Raw genomic sequence first — 19779 nt, forward strand, 5'->3', positions numbered from 1 at the left:
AAGTAGAGACTCTGGGTCTGACACTCACTGGAAACACACTATGCCTTAGCAACAGCAACCAGATAGATACACAGGAGGGTTGAGCTCCTTTAGATCTTTCTTGTAGCAAATGAGTTTGTTAATGAATTCTGTCATGTTTTTGTGATTTTACTATTTACAATCTTATGATCACGTCTACCAGCGGTGTTAAGATGTCTGGATAACAATAATGAGTCAGTTTCGTGCTTGCAAATGTATAAATTTGCACTGATTATTTCCCTGAAGTAATTTGTTAAACAGATTGTCCCTTAGTTTTAACAGCTGAATGTCTGCCTCAGGCCTACAGAACGATGAGGGCTGCACTGTAATGTTCCAGAGGCTCTCGCTAACAAGACTGGTGAGGTCATACTGTGCTCCCGGTTTGACGGTTATCTCTCCCTCACTTGCACTGGGACCAGCTCCAGGGGGATGACATCACCAGCCTCACAGCCTTGTGAACATGCATAGCTACTGCATTTGTTCATGGAAGCAGACACTTGCATTGAACTGTGTACCAATTCCACCACTATGGATACTGCAAATAAATGCAATACAACCCATGGAGAGCTGTACCAATTATTATTAGATAAATATTATAACGACTGATCACAAAATTCTAACTAGTAAAATCACTATAAAACCTGAAAATTCATATCAACAAAATTCAGCATATTCACTTAACAGAGCAGCACATGCTCAATTACTGCTGTAAAGAGCTTCTAACAAGCTCAGCCCTCCCGTGCATCCATCTAGTTTCTGTTGCTAAGTAACTGTGTGTACACACACACACACAGACCTGCAGAGTTCAGGCTGTTCAATTTTCTATAGTGCTGGGTGATAAAGGACTTACATTTCATCACAATCACATTTCATGTCGATAAGCTTTTGACATTTTTTACTTGGCATGGACAGACTAAAGAGCAGAAATGAATGTGACAACAGCCAGTCAGTCTGTGACTGTACATGCTCGTTTCCTACTGCAAAGCGTAATTCCTGCTGGGATGGAGGGGGAGGGTGAAGTGATTCCTGCTGGGATGGAGGGGGAGGGTGAAGTGATTCCTGTTGGGATGGCGGGGGAGGGTGAAGTGATTCCTGTTGGGATGGCGGGGGAGGGTGAAGTGATTCCTGCTGGGATGGAGGGGGAGGGTGAAGTGATTCCTGTTGGGATGGCAGGGGAGGGTGAAGTGATTCCTGCTGGGATGGAGGGGGAGGGTGAAGTGATTCCTGCTGGGATGGCAGGGGAGGGTGAAGTGATTCCTGTTGGGATGGCAGGGGAGGGTGAAGTGATTCCTGCTGGGATGGCAGGGGAGGGTGAAGTGATTCCTGCTGGGATGGAGGGGGAGGGTGAAGTGATTCCTGCTGGGATGGAGGGGGAGGGTGAAGTGATTCCTGCTGGGATGGCAGGGGAGGGTGAAGTGATTCCTGCTAGGATGGCAGGGGAGGGTGAAGTGATTCCTGCTGGGATGGCAGGGGGAGGGTGAAGTGATTCCTGTTGGGATGGCAGGGGGAGGGTGAAGTGATTTCTGCTGGGATGGAGGGGGAGGGTGAAGTGATTCCTGTTGGGATGGAGGGGGAGGGTGAAGTGATTCCTGTTGGGATGGCGGGGGAGGGTGAAGTGATTCCTGTTGGGATGGCGGGGGAGGGTGAAGTGATTCCTGCTGGGATGGAGGGGGAGGGTGAAGTGATTCCTGTTGGGATGGCAGGGGAGGGTGAAGTGATTCCTGTTGGGATGGCAGGGGAGGGTGAAGTGATTCCTGCTGGGATGGAGGGGGAGGGTGAAGTGATTCCTGCTGGGATGGCAGGGGAGGGTGAAGTGATTCCTGTTGGGATGGCAGGGGAGGGTGAAGTGATTCCTGTTGGGATGGCAGGGGAGGGTGAAGTGATTCCTGCTGGGATGGCAGGGGAGGGTGAAGTGATTCCTGCTGGGATGGAGGGGGAGGGTGAAGTGATTCCTGCTGGGATGGAGGGGGGGGGTGAAGTGATTCCTGCTGGGATGGCAGGGGAGGGTGAAGTGATTCCTGCTGGGATGGCAGGGGAGGGTGAAGTTATTCCTGCTGGGATGGAGGGGGAGGGTGAAGTGATTCCTGCTGGGATGGCAGGGGAGGGTGAAGTGATTCCTGTTGGGATGGCAGGGGAGGGTGAAGTGATTCCTGCTGGGATGGCAGGGGAGGGTGAAGTGATTCCTGCTGGGATGGAGGGGGAGGGTGAAGTGATTCCTGCTGGGATGGAGGGGGGGGGTGAAGTGATTCCTGCTGGGATGGCAGGGGAGGGTGAAGTGATTCCTGCTGGGATGGCAGGGGAGGGTGAAGTGATTCCTGCTGGGATGGAGGGGGAGGGTGAAGTGATTCCTGCTGGGATGGCAGGGGAGGGTGAAGTGATTCCTGTTGGGATGGCAGGGGAGGGTGAAGTGATTCCTGTTGGGATGGAGGGGGAGGGTGAAGTGATTCCTGTTGGGATGGAGGGGGAGGGTGAAGTGATTCCTGTTGGGATGGAGGGGGAGGGTGAAGTGATTCCTGCTGGGATGGAGGGGGAGAGTGAAGTGTTGAGGCTACAGGGCCCTCCACATGAAGTATTTTCAGAGGCACACTCCAAAGTGGCATGAGGGATTTTCCAGTATGCCTTGTGAATAATTAGCAAGATAGCTACACTAAACAACCAAAGAAACCAACAAAGCAAAAATATTTTATCTGTTATTCAAGATATCAAAATTACAATAATTATAATCTTAGTATAATATAATTTCAATGCATTATAGCCCTTTTCTTCATAACAAACATTAAAAAAAAAATTTAACCACTACCCCTTGTAACTCGGTTCTAGGGGCCACAGGGACACTGGCTGTACACAGTACTGTAACAAAAAAACAAACTACACTTCTCTTAGTACGATTACATCATATGAAAAACAAATTACAATTATGACTGAGTACAACTTGAGTAATTGAGGGTTAAGGGCGTTGCTCAGGGGCCCAGTAGTGGCAACCAGTACATAATATTACTTTATTTATATTATTAGTCGTACTTAAATCCACTTCTTTTGTCTTGGTTGTACCTCTATAATCATTTCAGATGTTTGCTGAGTTTGTAATAGTAGTCACAGCTTGTAATTTTACATGGCAATCTGCTCTGTTATGGCAGATAAAACATGTTTGCATAGCTAAATGTTTACATTATATTATTCTTGTTTTGTAAATAAACTATATTCTGAAGTTTAACTAATGAACCTTCTGGTTTCCTCAGGCTTCAGTCATCATCATCATTATACTCTTCAAATAATATATTGTGATATTGAAACTGATCAATATGGGGGACAAAACATTGTGATCATATTTTTTGCCATATCGCTCTGTCCCAATTCATTTACATATCACAGAGCAAACTAAAGTGCAGCAAGACACAAACAATAAGAATTGGCTCTGAAGTGTGTTTAATGAGATGAACAGATAATGGCTAGGACAGGTTTAGTCTCATTTAGTTTATTCCATTATTTAAGTGAGAAGCCATTTGGGGTGTAACCCCTTTTCACTCATCTGTGGTGGATGGTTTTCTGGGAGAGAGAAGAAGGTCTTTGACATCATGAGTGAGTCTGTGTATGTCCCTCTGGATTGTGTCCAGCTCATCTGAAGATTCTGTCCCTCCATGACTCTGAGCAACCAGCTGCTTAACCACCAGACTCTGATACTGAACCAGCAACTCATACTGGTCCTGAGACACAAGAAGGAAGACAGACAGACACACACACTTAACCGTTTCTACCTCTTGGCTACTGTGTTCCCAGTCAGGGTCGGTCAGATTTAATTCTCAGGGTAGTACTTAGAGAAAACCCAATACCAGAGCCATGCCCCAGTTTGACATGCTGGGAGGGTTGAAGCTCGTGAGCAGGGTCAGTATGTTGAGGTCAGAGGTCAGAGTTACCTGGGGCAGCTTAGGCTGCAAGGTGCTGAGGATGCTGGGTACACAGCGGCCCGGTGCGTGCAGCATGTGGTGGGTGAAACCCTGGAACAGCAGCACACTGACCAGGTGCAGCACGAGAGCAGGTTCCTCCACCTGCTTCAGCTGCTCCAGTAATGTCTGACGGTGCAGCAGCAGAGCCTGCCTGCAACACACATATGCACGCACACAAGACACATCCCGAAACACACACACAGATGAGGTGTGCATGCGCAGATGTGGCCATTTTAACACAGATGAGGTGTGTACGCGCAGATGTGGTTTTACTTCTCTCTCTTCTTGTCTGCTTTCTTCAGCAGAAACCCACACTCTTCAGCACATGTTTCCAAACTGCACAGGAAGCCCTCGATGCTCTGAGAGATGAACACAAACAACTTCAGCTAACAGTTTTCAGTTTGGTCTCTTGCAGCTGAAGTGAAATCAAACCCACTTTTCCATTCAGGCTGTTGTGCAGCTTCATCAGGGGAACTTTAGTGTCATCAGGGAGCAAGGCAAGAACCTTCAGTCTCATCTGGAGACACACACAAAGACAACAACAAACATTTATTCCTCCACACAAACTAAAAATGACATATGTTTTTTGCACCCTAAAACTAAATTAACAAATAAATGGTAACATCTAATTCCAGAAACCTCATCAACACCGACACTAAATAGGTTTATTATGGTTGTTCTTTCTATTCAGTGCAGTGTGTTGCTATGCAGTGCCATGCGTTGCTATGCAGTTCCAAGTAACAGAAGCTTGTATTCAGTAGTCTTTACAAATCAATATTTGGTGTGAAATTAAGTGAATAGGTAGGGGTGTGCGTGCGTGTGTGTGTGTCTTTGTACACATTAGCTCCTCAGGGTTTTGTGTGCATGAGTCTGGGTGTGTGTGTGTGTGTGTGTGTGTGTGTGTGTGTGTGCACGCGCGCACGCACGCACGCACGCATGTTTACATGTTCTTTCCTCTGGAGGAATGGGGCGATTTTTTTTTTTAGCATTATGGCTAAGGTCCTGTGATCACATCCACACTACAAATGGGGTTAGGGATAGCCCAGTTCTGAGAGAGTGAGGTAACCATGGAAACAGCTGAGCGGACCTCAGCAGTGATGGTGGTGGGGTTATCAGAGGTCATCATGCGCTCAGCAGCTATGAAGGTCACCAGCATGTTGGTGACGTCTGTGCAGACGCTTCTCAGGACGTGTTTCACTATGTTCAGCTGAGTCTCATCTGGAAGATTCACAGCACAAGAACAATGAACTCCACGTCATGCCCAACTCTAACACCACCCTACCTCAACAGCACCTTCCTCAATAACCAGCAAAAGGTCTTACTGTAATAATTCTGAAATCATGGCACCTGTGAAGAGCTTGGCCCCTTTCTCAAACAACCGGATGTTGTTGTACAGGTTGTTAATCTCCTCCTGAAGGTCCTTCACGTTTTGTTTTCGGTTCCCACCTGAGCCAGTCGAAGTGGAGGACATAACAGCAGTACGGACCACTTCCTGATACGCCTTTGTCAGAGGCCTATAGGAGAACATTACCATTATGCTCAGGCAGTTCTGCTTCCATAAAGACATTATATTCCTTCCCAGCCCAAAAAATATTATTTAAAAGGATTTGCCTGGAAAGAAAATAATTGTTTGTTATAAAGTGATAAAGTGATTACTACAGCTTCAAGAAAAGTACACCAATAAAGGAACTGTAAGCAACAGGCTGCACCTCAGTATCTGCTGGGCCAGCGGTTCTAGCAGGTCTTCAGGGCAGTCCATCACTCTCCCTTCCAGAACCTCCACGATCTCCTCCAGAGACATGAACGGCACACCCCCCTGCTTATGACCTGTTACACACACACACACACACACACACACTTATGACCATTATATACATACACACACTGCTCATTATGACCCATTACACCCACATACCTTGATTATGACCCATTACACACACACACACACCCCTTATTATGGCCCGTTATACAGAGACACTCAAACATTACATATATATTCACAGGTGTATGTGAACATAGTGCAATTGTGAGGTGTGCATTTGTGAACACTTTGGAGTGTTCTCCCCATAGCTTTCTTCTTCTTAGGCCTTGTGTGTGCGCACTCGTACTCTCTGACGTGGCCTGCGTCTCATCATCACTTTCTTCCTCTCTCCTGTTCTTCTTTTTGGTTTTGCGGATTCTGATTTCTCTCGCGTTGCCGCCTCCTCCTCCCCTCAAACTCCCTGTGCCCTCTGCAACCACAAACACCTGCATCAAACACACACACACACCTCTGCAACCACAAACACCTGCATCAAACACACACACAAACCCCTCTGCTCCCACAAACAGGGTCAGGGTGACCTGATGCTTTCTTCCTGCGCTCCTCTCGTTTGTCTTTCTTTGAGGAAGCGGAGCCCTCGAGCAGCACAGAGCCCTGTTTCACATCCTCCTCTGTTATCAGGAACACAGGGTTATTCTTCACCTCCTACACACACAAAACACACACACAAGAACCCAATACTGGATTTTAGAATGGTGTCCAGTGATTCAAACTTTCAAACACTGACAAGCAACATTTACACTTCAAGGATACTAATAAAACCTACATTAACAATACTAATAAAACATTAATAATATATTTTGAGCTGAAGCTATTTTCAAATAGTCCCAACAACAAGAGGAGAATATCAGCAAAACTGTTTATGTTTAAAATGTTAAAAATGTTTATTTTAAGGACATCAACACTTTAAGGCTCCCTTACATAGTATCTACATTAGTAACGTTCATCATCCACCAGGGTTTAGTATTTCAAGTTTTTTCTTTTAATATTTTCAAAATGTTTACTCTCTATGCATATCAAAATCTTTGTGCTGCTCCAGAAGCCCTCCACAATCCCAGAGAAGCCCTCCATAACCAACCTTCTGTGCTTTCTGCAGCATGATGTCATCAAACAGTGCTAGACAGTTTCTGATGAACTTCTCGCTGACCACCACAGTGCCGAGCAGCACAGTGCTGGACTGAGCGTGCACCGCCCGCACGGCCTGGCCCAGCAACAGGGCCACGTCCTCCTCTGACAGACAGCTTGGCACCATTGGCTGCAGGGTGAGTGTTTAAATCTGAAATAATTTTGCTATTTATAGTTTTTATTCACACAAAAGACTTGGTTAGATAGTCGGGCCAGAGTCCTATTACTGGCAGTGCATCACAGTGCATGGCTTACATAATTAAACCGGTGTGCCGGCAGATATGCACACATGATCTACTGTGGATAGTAATTAAATCTGGAGAAACCTGGAGAAGATAGGCTGGACAAAAATAAAAACTAAAGGTTTTTTAAATTTAAACTCCAAGGTAAACACCCAAAGGAACATCTGACTCCAAACATGTCACGTCATTGAATAGGACCATAAGAGATTAATAGGTTAATGCGTCATAAACCGATTATACGGGGATATTAACTACACAATTACAGCTCAGAGTGTCCAATTTACTAAGAAGCACAAAACCTGTAGTGGGGCTTATAATATTTAGTGAGTTTGTGAATGACTTATCACAACCTACAAATATCACCTGCAAACTAGCTCATTTAAGTTCCTAGGGTAAGGGCTACTTCTATCTCGCCATACTCGTAACTTCAGTGAAACAGCAATGACATCAGAGAATATTTGACCCTGAGAATTTCACTGTTAGTAAAGAAAGTTAACATAATAGCAATCATACTAAACACATAACAGTAATTATAGCAGTCATAATAATCACAATACATTTCAAAGACAGTGAACCTTAGTACACTCTGGTCTCTGTTCGACAATGTCGGCAACACTGCGTGAAAAGACATTATAGAAGGTAAAAGTACTTGTGCCTTTTCCATAGTATTAAAATAAATGACATCTTTCAGTTCAGTTCATACTTAGTACATTTCTGCAGGTTGTATATTTAGATAAACTCCACTCTTCCTTTTGCACCTCAACATTTCCACTCCTTGACATACATATTCAAGTATTCAAGTTGACATACTCTTTTGTCACTCAGGTTTGTTGACAGAGTGGTGGAGTGCTGATGTTCCAGCGTGCCCTCATGCCTGTGGTTCCTTCTGGCTCTTTCCTTTTAGCTGTGCTGCCGTAGCCAGACCTGCTGTCATTACAGATCCCTCATACCAGGACATGCCTAACAATCTAGTCTCTCTTTCTGCCGAGGTTCACCCATCTCTGATGTCATGATCTTACTGAGCCTCAACCCCTCTCAGCTGCAGTGGCTCCTCCCACCACCCCGATATGGCCCCTCCCACCACCCCGATGCCCCCCTGCTGTGGCCGGCAACAATACTATTGCTATTGTGAGGTCCACGTCAACCAGAGGAGGATAAGGCCTTCCTCATGACCTATATAAATAAATAAATTTGACTTGCATTTGCAATAAGCAAAAACACATGCTCACCGATTTCACGTTAGTTTTACTGCAGTGGTAACGGCACTGCCCTGGCGTTCTAGGAAGCAGTACTCTGGCATTGACCAACGACCATGTAGATTTTACATTCATTTATTGGGCTTCTCTACACACCTGGCGATACTCACTCCACACACAGAGCTAGCAGGCTAGTTAATCGACATGCGTTTCCACTCCTTTAAACACAATTTGCCTTCTGACACACACCAGCCTGTGATGCTCCCAAGACTCCTAGAAAGTCCCCCTGCCCAATTTTGGGCAAAAACTAGGGAAAAAGAAAAAGAAAAAAAAGGAAAACTGTTTGGTGCCACAGTTATTCAGTGTAATGACATACCTGCAAATCCACCAATGTGGCGGTGGTCACGGCCTCCTCCACTGACGCCTCTAGCTGGTCTACGATGGCTGAGTCCACACAAGCAGCTCGAAGGAAAAGCAGCTTATGGGATTTAAAGCGCTTCTTAATATAGCTCGCCGGATCAGGAATTCCCAGCCGGGACAGTGCATCAAACTCTGCAGGAACAAGCCAAAATGGAAAGTAACTTAACCCAAACATGAAATTCAAGATTGTACCCTTATATTATAGCTGCAAGCTGAACCCTGCAGGAGTGACTTGGGGTTTGGACAGAAAGGAAATGGTAAACTGGGTTGATTAAGCTATTCTGATTCCACTGCAAGCTCTGTCATGTGTACTACTGGGGGCAGTGGTGCGTCAGTGGTGAAGGTACTGGACTAGCAAGGTTGCTGCCAGGTTGTCCCACCACTGCCAGGTTGTCACTGTTGGGCCCCTGAGCAAGACCCTTAACCCTCAATTACTCAAGTTGTGTTCAGTCATAATTATAAGTAGCTTTGGATAAAAGCATCAGACAAATGCTGTAAACGTACTCGGAATTAACAAAGCATTTATTCAAGAGGGGACGTTCCAGGGAACAGAGAATGTCAGTTTCCTTTGCCTTGTTAGCCAAGCTATGGGTGAGGTCAGTGGTCAGGGTACCCAAGTATCCATTCTGTTTGAGGAAGGAGTCGACCCAAGAGCTCTGTGTCCTGGAATAGATGTCAGGGATGTAGACGGCTTTGTGCTGCCGGCCTCCAACCACAGAACCCTTCAGCCTTCCACTAGTCACCAGCTCCTGCAGGACAGCTGAAGGGTGCGTTGCACACGCGCACAAGAAAAACAACTTTAAATAAATTATTTCAGTCATCAAATACACAACTCATGCACAAATTATGTAAAACAAACACTCACAGTATAAAAGATTCTCCTGAAAGCCATAGAGACCAATCAGGTTCCTGACTGGAGTAGGCCTGAAACAGACACACAGTAAACGCGTAGCTCTGCATACTCGCTACCATATTAACATGCGGTCTTTTAACAGTGCCATAAAAGTGTAACATGGGTATGTTTGGCATAGTCAGACACTGCACTATGACCTCATGGGCAAACTCTAACACCCAAAAGACTGCACGCAGTGTGCTGTGTGTGCAAGTGTGTGAAAGGAGGACACACCTGGTGAGGGCACTGAACAGGCCTCGTACACGAGCCTTGTGTCTAGAAACAAAGGCTTGAGTAAAGATCACTCCTCTGTTATACTGATCCACCTGTCCCTGGATCACACGACCCAGCCGTGCACACAGCTCCTGTTAGACGCGAGCGCACGCACGCACGCACGCACACACACACACACACACACACACACACACACACACACATTTAGCTTATATTCATATAAAATGCAAGCCTCTTCCTGCATGAGTGTACTGAAGCTGAGACTCACTTCCGTTAGAAAGTCTCCAGGTAAATCATAGGTCTTGCACAGCTCAGCAATGTTCACCTGCCCCGATTCCTGCAGTTTATCATTCACCTCCTCTGCCAGCTGGTCCAGGTAGTTCCTAACATGGGGTGAGTTTTTATTTAATGAAAGAATTAACTTGTTCAGTATTCACACTTTAGCGACAGGGTAACAGTCATCAGTTTCTAGTTCTAGTTTCAGTTTGAATGTGGCTACTGGTCCATTTTTGGCTTTTAAACAAATATCAAGTTTCTAAATCAGAAGTCAGTGGAGGGAACAGCAGGAGGAGGAGGAGTGTGTGGGGGAGAACAGCAGGAGGAGGAGGAGTGTGTGGGGGAGAACAGCAGGAGGAGGAGTAGTGTGTGGGGGAGAACAGCAGGAGGAGGAAGAGGAGGAGGAGTGTGTGGGGGAGAACAGCAGGAGGAGGAAGAGGAGGAGTGTGTGGGGGAGAACAGCAGGAAGAGGAAGAGGAGGAGTGTGTGGGGGAGAACAGCAGGAGGAGGAGGGGGAGGAGTGTGGGGGGGGGAACTGAGCAAACGCCTACGTCTTCCTTAGAGAAAACTGCCAAAATCCTTGTAATGTTCTATAGGAGAAACCTGCATGTCCAAGTCTACATTCAGGTTTTGTGCATTTCTGGATGACCTATTTATGTTCTAGACTAAAACTACATGAACTATTTCAGTGAAGAATACCCTCAACCCTGGAGGGAACCCAGATCCACCCACTTACTCATCGATCAGCTGACCCAGAATTAACTGGGTGCCTGGGTCAGACTTGGCCAACTCACTGGCTCTGCTCTCCACATGGACCAAGTCTACATTTATGATCTGTAGGTGAAAACAGCACATTAGGAAAAAGGGTTAGTCAACATTTTGTAATCTTGATTATATATAGTATGAATAAACAAACTATAAGATGAACAAACCAACCTTCTGAAGGTCCACAATATTGATGCGCCCTTAAAAGACAAAACACAACATGAAAATCAGATAGTCATTGTTTTACACCAGCATTGCTCTGCACAGCAATGTTCCATAGTCCAGGATGTGGCCCGACACACCAACCCTAACAGCAGTCCGACACACTAACCCTAACCCCCTAACATTTACGGCATTTAGCAGATCCTCTTATCCAGACCAAATTACAAAAATGTTGTCATTTCCTCATAGAACACATCCTAGTACAGTATAGTAAGTTAGAGTCCATGATACCACTGAACTAGAATACTGTAGAAATACAAATACAAATTCATAAGGTCTATCTTAAACAATGATAAGTGGAATAAACAATTAGTACTAGAGTCTGATAGTCAACATCAGTGTAATAAACAATACCCTACAATAAGTACTAGAGTGTGTTAGTCAACATCAGTGTAATAAACAATAACCTACAATAAGTACTAGTTTAGTCAGTCAATATGGGAGCAGGGTCAGTTGACATTTAAATATTCCACAAATACACTGGTCTTCAGTCTGCGTTTAACTAATCTAACTCTAACCCTAACCTACCAACCCTAACTCTAGTCCGCCACACTAACCCTAACCCGTGCAGTACAGCCATGCTCTCTGCTGACAGAGAGGTACTACGGTAAACATCTCCAAGTACATACAACTAACCCACTAACCCTAACCCACCAACCCCTCGGCTGACTGAGAAGGACTACGCTCTGTGTGCATACAACTAACACACTAACCAGGCCTATCTAGGGACTACGGTACACACCTCCGTGTACATACAAGTAACACACTAACTCCAACCCACCAACCAGGCCTATCTAGGGACTACGGTACACACCTCCGTGTACATACAGCTCCTCCCGGACCTCTCGGCTAATCTGTGATGGTGTGATGTACTCTTTCCCGTCGAGGGTGTGAACCACGTCCAGTTTCTTATCTTCCACCAGCTTGGCGACAATCTCAATGCAGTTCCTCTCCGACAGCCTGGATCACGTCACACGTCAAGAAAAACGATCCGTAAACACTCCCGACCACGAAAACAACATAACCAAACCAGTTTAACTGGGAGCGGACCAGTTTAAACACTAGCCAACAAAACCCTCTTACTTTTGCACCACGTCCGCGATCTGAGCTCTCTGGAAATCAGCCGCCAGACGCCGGATTTCGTCCCAGTCAGCCGCCATATCTGAATTATCCGAAGGGAAAATGTTAAAGAATGAATCGAGTAGTTTAAATGTTCAGCTCAACCGCGCTAGTTAACAACAGGAGAGCTCAATGTGATAACGCTAAGCTAAGCTAAGCTAAGCTAGGCCAGGATAACCACTACCAGACCCACAGCGCAGCCCACGTCAGTCTTCTGAGAGCGCTACGGAAGGCCGGAAGGATCCAAAGTGGCTTTTCAGTGTCGCGTTTCAATCTTTTTAGCAGGCCACTGACGTGCCATCGCTGGGAAATGTGCTGCAAACATACTGTCTGCCTGTGCTTTAGTATGATACATTTTTACAACATATGTTTTATTATATCTGACTACAATACTATATATATCTCAAAGGTTCAAAAATCTTTGTCATTTCAGCTATATACAAGTACACAGCAAAAACGAAACAATGTTCCTCCAGGACCATGGTGCAACACAAAACATATACAACAGACAACACACTACACGAGCGCAAACAATACAGTACAGTGCAAAATGTCATGCAATAAATAAATACAGGACAGGACCAATACACAATGAGCAGACAGTGCATTTATTGTTACCAGTACGCAGTATTGGGAATACGTAGTGGGTTGTGCATAGGAGTCATTGACACGCTATACTGAATATAGCAGTCACGGGTAGCAGCCAGAACAGTTCAGAGTACAGTGCTGATTTAGTACAGTACTCTAGCAGCAAGTAGGAATGATGTGCAGGAGTGCAAAAGGAGTGCATATATGTGTGTGAAGTTTGACTTTAGCAACTAGTCCGATACAAAAACGTGTGTGTGTGTGTGTGTGTGTGTGTGTGTGTGGGTGGGTGGGTGTATAAGCATGGGTGTATGTGTGTGAGTGGAGAAGTGTCCATTTGATTGGAACTGGACTTAGCCAGAGTTCAGGAGTCTGATGGCTTCTGGGAAGACTGTTGCACAGTCTAGAGGTGTGGGACTGGATGCTGCGGTACCTTTTTCCAAATGGCAAAAGGGGTGAACAGTTTCTGTGAAGGGTGTGTAGGGTCTTCCACAATGCTGGTGGCTTTTCAGATGCAACATGTTGTGTAGATGTCCGGGAAGAGAGACCCCAATGATCTTCTCAGCTGTTCTCGCTATTCTCTGAAGGTTCTTGCAGTCAAAGATGGTGCAGTTCCCAAACCAGGTAGTGATGAAGCTGCTTAGGATGCTCTATATTGTACCTCTATAGAAGGTACTGAGGATGGGTGATGGGAGACGGGTTTCCCTCAGCTTCCGAAGGAAGTAAAGACGTTGCTGGGCTCTCTTGGTAACGGAACTGGTGTTCAGGGTCCAGGTGAGGTTCTCTGCTAAGTGAACACCGAGGAACTTGGTATTCTTGACGATCTCCACTGAGGAGCTGCTGACTCATCTTCCGTGTTGATGAGACCCACCACGGTTGTGTCATCAGTGAACTTGATGTGCTTGGAGCTGTGCATTGCTCACAGTCATGAGTCAGCAGTGTGAACAGCAGAGGGCTGAGTATGCTGCCCTGGGGAGCACCAGCACTCAGTGTGGTGGTGTTGGAAGTGCTGCTCCCAAACTGGACTTTCTGAGGTCTACCAGTGAAAAAATCTAGGATCCAGTTGCAGAGGGAGTTGTTCAAGCCCAATAAGCTCAACTTTCCAGTCAGATGCTGAGGAATGGTGTTGAATGCTGAACTGAGCTCTATGAACAGCATTCTAACATAGGTGCCCTTTTTATTCAGATGTGTGAGTGCCAGATGGAGTGTGGTGGAGATGGCATCATCCATAGAGCAGTTGGAGCAGTACGCGAACTGCAGGGGTCCAGAGAAGGGAAGCTGGGTCTTGATGTTTCTCATGACAAGTCCCTCGAAGCACTTCACGTGAGTGTGACGGGACGGTAGCCATTGAGACACGACACCGTGGGCTTCTTAGGCATGGGGAGGATGGTGGTAGTTTTGAAGCATGTTGGGACAATGGTGCAGCTCAGAGAGATATTGAAGATATCTGTCAGTACATCTGCCAGCTGGTCAACACATTCTCTAGGCACACGACCCGGAATGTTGTCTGGATCAGCAGCTTTCCATGGGTTAACTCCACGCAGAGTTCGCCTCACATCAGCCACAGTCAGGCACAGCACCTGGTCATTTAGCGGAGGGAAGGACTTCTCCGCTGCAATGTTGTTCTGTGCTTCAAATCGTGCATAGAAGTCATTCAGTGCATCTGGGAGGGAGGCATCACTAACAGGAAGGTGATGTTTTCCTGTAGTTAGTAATGGCCTGAATGCCCTCCCACATGCGCCATGTGTCACCCGTGTCTTTGAAGTGTCCATGGATCCTCTGTGCGTGTGCATGCTTTGCTTCCCTGATCACACATGACAGTTTGGCTCTCGCTTTACTCAGAGCCTCTTTGTCACCTGCTCTGAAGTCACAGGTCCTCACTAGCATGCGCACCTTAGCAGTCATCCATGGCTTCTTGTTGTGGCATGTGATGATGGTCTTGGAGACAGTAACATCATCAATGCACTTGCTGATGTAGCCAGTCCCTGATGTTGTATACTCCTCAAGGTTAACAGTGTCACCGTCAGTAGCAACTTCATTGAGTGTGATCCATGTCGTCTGCTCAAAACAGTCCTGAAGAGCAGAGATGGCTCTTGCTGGCCCGTTCTCACCTGCTTCAGAAGCGGTTTCGACAATCTGACGATCGGTCTATATGCAGGGATCAACATTACAGACATGTGGTCAGAGTATCCGAGGTGGGCGCGGGGCTCCGCCCGGTAGGAACCGGAGATGTTTATGTAAACGAGATCCAGCGCGTTTGCTCCTCTCGTTGCAAAGTTCACATGTTTATGGAATTTAGGCAGTACTGACTTGAGATTTGCGTGGTGGAAATCTCCGGCGACAATAAACAGTCCGTCTGGATGAACGTTCTGCAGTTCACTAATCGCTCCTTACAGCTCCTGGAGAGCCTCTCGTGTGTTTGCGCTGGGTGGAATGTAGAGCGCGATTATAAACACGGAGGTGAATTCCCGCGGTAAATAAAAAGGTCTGCATCTGACAATAACAAATTCCACCAGCGGTGAGCAGTACTTAACGACAAGCGCATAGTTTTTACACCAGGTCTCATTGATATAGACGCATACTCCGCCGCGTGTTTTGCAGGAGAGTGCATTGTCTTCTATCGACACGGATTGAAACTAATCCCTCCATCTGAATGGCGGCGTCTGGAATACTGTCGCTGAACCATGTTTCAGTGAAAACTAAAACACAGCAGTCTCTGAACTCTCGCTGTGTAGTCTGTTCGAGTCTGATGCAGTCCAGTTTATTATCCAAGGAGCAGACATTTGAGAAGAATAAAGATGGTAGAGCTGGTCTGCTATAGAACACGAAATACATTTTCTGTTTAGCAGACCACACATCACCTTAAGAAACACCAAGTCTGTATGTTCTTACAGTATATGTTTCATGGGTTTTACATGAGAATGGTTAGTTTTATTTGTTGCTATTATTATTTATTTATTTTTGTTTACATGAGAATTGTTTTGCTTTTTTTTATTATTATTGTGGGCTTTATTTATTTACGCAGCTTTTTACCTGGGTTACTCATGGAAGACACACAAAAGTGATCCTGAGAAGGCAAAACCTTTTTAAAATGATGTATATTACATTTTACTTTTGAATCTTTTCATAACAGTATTGTACACATGCCATTAATTTACTCGTTTCAGAATTTATAGCATCTTATAAAACTGAATGAAGGAAAAACACCCATCTTTGCCCCTGTCACAGATACATGGGAGAAACTGTCAAGAAATCTAATCAATTCCAGTGAGGCAGAAGACACATTTAAAGTATAGCTACAGTTAAATGTTACTCATCTTGATTTTGTAGGTCTTTTTTCAGTGATAATCAAATATGAACTTCAAATACAATTCAAGTCCTAAATTTTGAAATCAATAATATTAATTAAATGTAACTTTAGTATTAGTTAACAATCAACTGATTAGTATTAATTAATATTCCACTGTTTAGTATTAACTAGGATTTAACTGTTTAATTAATTAACTGCCTGACTCCTAAAACACCTATTAAAAAATAGGTACAAAATCTGTAGCATAGTTACTGTTCACATAAAAAGACCAGTGCAGACTACAGTTTAACCAATCACAGAAGGCAAGAGTGTCTATCTGCTTTATCTTCAGGCTTGGGGGTCTGTTTTTCAGGTTCTTCCATTGTGCTTTGCAGTGATCACTGGTTAAACATTCAAATAAAATGTGTGCATGTGTGATATGACACTTAATCCCAAAACCAAGAGTCCAGGTTATTAAAAGCTTTGTATTCGTTATGGTTTCTTAAGTATTCACAGGCGCGACACGTGTGTTCAGCCCAGAAGGAGGACATCTTTACTTTAAAATGTCGCCGCCAAGCAAAGTAGTTCAGGTAGAGCTCATCGTGTGTATCCAGCAGCAATAGGTGTTCTGCCAGGTCTCTAGGGGACAGGAAGTCGTCCACGTGAATGAAAGCATCTCCTGGCACAAAGCTCTCATAGTTCTGCCTAGAAGGGCCAAGAGCAATGGGAACTGAGCCCATCGACAAAGGGTTGTACATTTTCTCTGTAATGTAGTCTCTGTGAATGGAGTTTTCAAAGGAAAGATAGAATTTACAACTGGCTATTGTTGAGGAAAAGTCTTTATCCACGATGTATTCTCCAAACGCTTGTCCATATGTGTGTATTGCAATGTGCTTGGTGAGCTCACTGTAGTACTTCACCCTGGCATGATCTGGGTTCCAGTTACTGACAACCCAGCAGACAAGTTTGGTCTTCCTGGGCAAAACAAACTCCTCCTCCTGCAGAGCGGGGATGATGGAACCGTAGGGCACCTGAATATCAGCATCTCCACGGTAATTTAGAGTCAGATTAAACAGCTTCCCTAGACCTGGGATTTTGGGGGAATGTGAAGGAGACTCCAGGTTCATCCAGATCCATTTCTGGAAGGGTGGGCGTGTGGAGGGAGGCAGGTTAGATAAATCCCGGCTGATATCCCGGTGGTGAATTACCACTCCCACTGATTTATTATAAAGATCATGGTCGGCAGTCAATGAACAGCCCTGGATGTTGAAGAGAGCGCTGCAGCTGTCCAGGTCATAAGCTTGACCAAACGGCCAGAGCCAGATTAGAACCAGCACCAGCTCGGGCTTCATGTCAGTCTTGGTTGGTGTAGAAGTTTTTAACTTTAGGGGCTCCAGAGCAGACTGACTGTGGACTGACAGCCACACACTGCTGGGTTTAATGTACACGAAGAAGATGGTGATAAAGCTGCCCAACAGGAGAATACCAACCACTAGATGGCGAAGGGTTGCAGGACAAGACGCAAACGGCATTTTGTGAGCTGTTATGGTAGGGATCAAAACAAAAGATAAATTCATATAAAACAATTATAGGAAATTTGCCAACTGGGCAAATTAACAAATTGTCATTGAAACAACAGGAAAAGTAAATGAAATTCAAATAAATTCAGTTAATTCAATTTCAGTGACATATAGAACAGCATAGTCTTAAAATAATTAAACGTTTGTTGACTGTGCCAGATGCTTACCTGAAACTCAATGTTGCAGTGGGACAAGTGTGGAAAACAGCATAGCAAAACTGCTTTGGAGAACACATTTGATCCATTTGGCCCAGAGGTCATTGGTCATCTGAATAACTTTGTGCTCACATCCCTGAGGGAGGAACTAAATAAAACAGATAATTTAAAATGTATATTTTGTAAATATCAATGATCCTCATCACTCAACAGTTTTAATTAAAGTATTGTTTGCATACATCTTGGACACCATATTAAGTAAAATAACAATTTTAAATAGTTTGCCATCACACCACATTGTGATCTTTCTTTAGATCTGTGTTGTTTATCTGGGCTCTTATCTTTTGCAGAGATAAACTATTTGGATTCAAGTGTTGTACAAACTCTTATTTATACACAGGGGCATAATAGCCTGGATCCAAGTATTGATGTATCATCTTACCTGGATCCAGTTATTCATGTCTTTGTGTTAAAAGTAGAAGGGTGTTTCTTTCTGCATTCGCACATCACCACCTTGCTAGGGTACCTGGACATCATGTGCACATATAATAGTGTTCTAAGTGCCAATGTCACACCTGCATCTGAATCTTGCAGGAACGCTACCAGCCAGTTTCAAATGTAGTGTCTTAATCTCATCTCGACTCCTCATCATACTGTCAGAGCCTTCACCGTTCTCTTTAGCTATAAACTAATATCATATGTTTAATTTCGTAGCGATGAAGGATGCATTTCCACAGCGCCATAGACGTGGATGAACGCCTTTCTTCAGTCAGCCATAGGGATATCGTTCAAAATAGCAGCCCTGTTAGACCCAGGCGCCAGTGCAGCTTCTTACTTACCCACGATATCGATGCCTATAATTGGATGAATCTTTCAGCTTCGGAAGGGGAAAAAGGCGAACAACTAGAAACATCGCTGGAAATAATGTGGCGAGGTAATAAGCGTAACGATCGCTGTCGAGCTAGGAAGTAACCCTCCTTTAGGCAGCGTGCATCCTTCTGACACTCGGCTCGTCCTTGCACTGCAATTCGCTATTTGCACGTATACTAATATATGTAATATAATAACATACATGCTTAGTAATAACTCGCTATTTTCCTTTAGTTTTTTTTTTAAAGTCCGTTACATAGAAAAAATAAAAATAAATAAATAAATTTAAAAAACACGATTTCCGAGCCTAACCCTTTACATTTAGTCCTGGTTGTCTGGGATCTCCCAGGGCTCTACCTGCTCTCTGTGGTCCTTGGCTGTATGTGTTGCAGTCTCTCTTCTCTAGAAACAACACCACACCAGCAGCTCACTGGCCAATCAGAGTGCACCAATCAGTGTGCACCTCCTGTCAAGGTAGATGTACTCCAGTCCAGTAATGTGTAGCTTACCTGTTAATCACCGTATTGAAACATGGCGGTATATCTTTGTAACTGTTAGGGGTTAGCACTTACACATATGGTTGGGGATATTTAACTGATCAAGTCCACTGATATTTCCATATTGCACACGCACAAGTCTGGAACCTCTCGCGAGAAGAATAGCGTACTTAGAATAGCATCTTATTCTATATGTCTGATACCCAGTTTGTTAGTCTGTCTAAACTCGTTTAATTTTCTCTTCACTACTCCATCAACTTAAAGTCGTCTTCTTTTGTCATTGGCAGAATTAAGATTTGCTCTGTTTGGCCAACAGTAATTAATTTTAATTTAGCCAACTGTATACCTAAGTAGTCTTCGTCAGGGGATGCTCAGGCAACTATACATGCTATATAATCTCTTAAAAAATTGTCACACATTTTTGTAAGAGATGTAACCAGCTTTATATTGTGAAACCAAGAGAAGGCTTGCTGAATGGAAGATGTAACTGTTAAAGTATAATAAAAAATGGAACCTCAATAGGTAGTG

The 19779-nt window shown here is 44.7% G+C and overlaps 2 protein-coding genes across 2 annotated transcripts; both read right to left on the minus strand.

Moving 5' to 3' along the window:
- Positions 1 to 3427: 3427 nt before the first annotated feature.
- Positions 3428 to 12503, minus strand: ufl1 (UFM1-specific ligase 1). The gene is made up of 19 exons (XM_027030734.3): positions 12240 to 12503; positions 11971 to 12116; positions 11106 to 11134; positions 10906 to 11003; positions 10162 to 10276; positions 9894 to 10024; positions 9633 to 9691; positions 9381 to 9527; positions 8724 to 8899; positions 6863 to 7039; positions 6306 to 6429; positions 6071 to 6193; positions 5672 to 5789; positions 5310 to 5476; positions 5050 to 5180; positions 4399 to 4479; positions 4236 to 4321; positions 3933 to 4113; positions 3428 to 3722 (listed from the first exon to the last, which is right to left on the minus strand). Exons 1-19 carry the CDS (start codon positions 12314 to 12316, stop codon positions 3540 to 3542), a joined length of 2349 nt encoding a protein of 782 aa, XP_026886535.2. The 5' UTR covers positions 12317 to 12503; the 3' UTR covers positions 3428 to 3539.
- A 3417-nt stretch (positions 12504 to 15920) lies between these two features.
- On the minus strand, positions 15921 to 19116 carry LOC113590563 (4-galactosyl-N-acetylglucosaminide 3-alpha-L-fucosyltransferase 9). Its single transcript, XM_027030743.3, has 3 exons — positions 18724 to 19116; positions 17897 to 18032; positions 15921 to 17689 (listed from the first exon to the last, which is right to left on the minus strand). The coding sequence occupies exon 3, from the start codon at positions 17679 to 17681 to the stop codon at positions 16596 to 16598; it is 1086 nt and encodes a 361-aa protein (XP_026886544.2). The 5' UTR covers positions 17682 to 17689; positions 17897 to 18032; positions 18724 to 19116; the 3' UTR covers positions 15921 to 16595.
- Positions 19117 to 19779: the final 663 nt, after the last annotated feature.

The sequence above is a fragment of the Electrophorus electricus genome, chromosome 2, assembly GCF_041902795.1.
Source record: "Electrophorus electricus isolate QZ-2024a chromosome 2, ASM4190279v1, whole genome shotgun sequence".
NCBI classification, from domain to species: Eukaryota; Metazoa; Chordata; class Actinopteri; order Gymnotiformes; family Gymnotidae; genus Electrophorus; species Electrophorus electricus.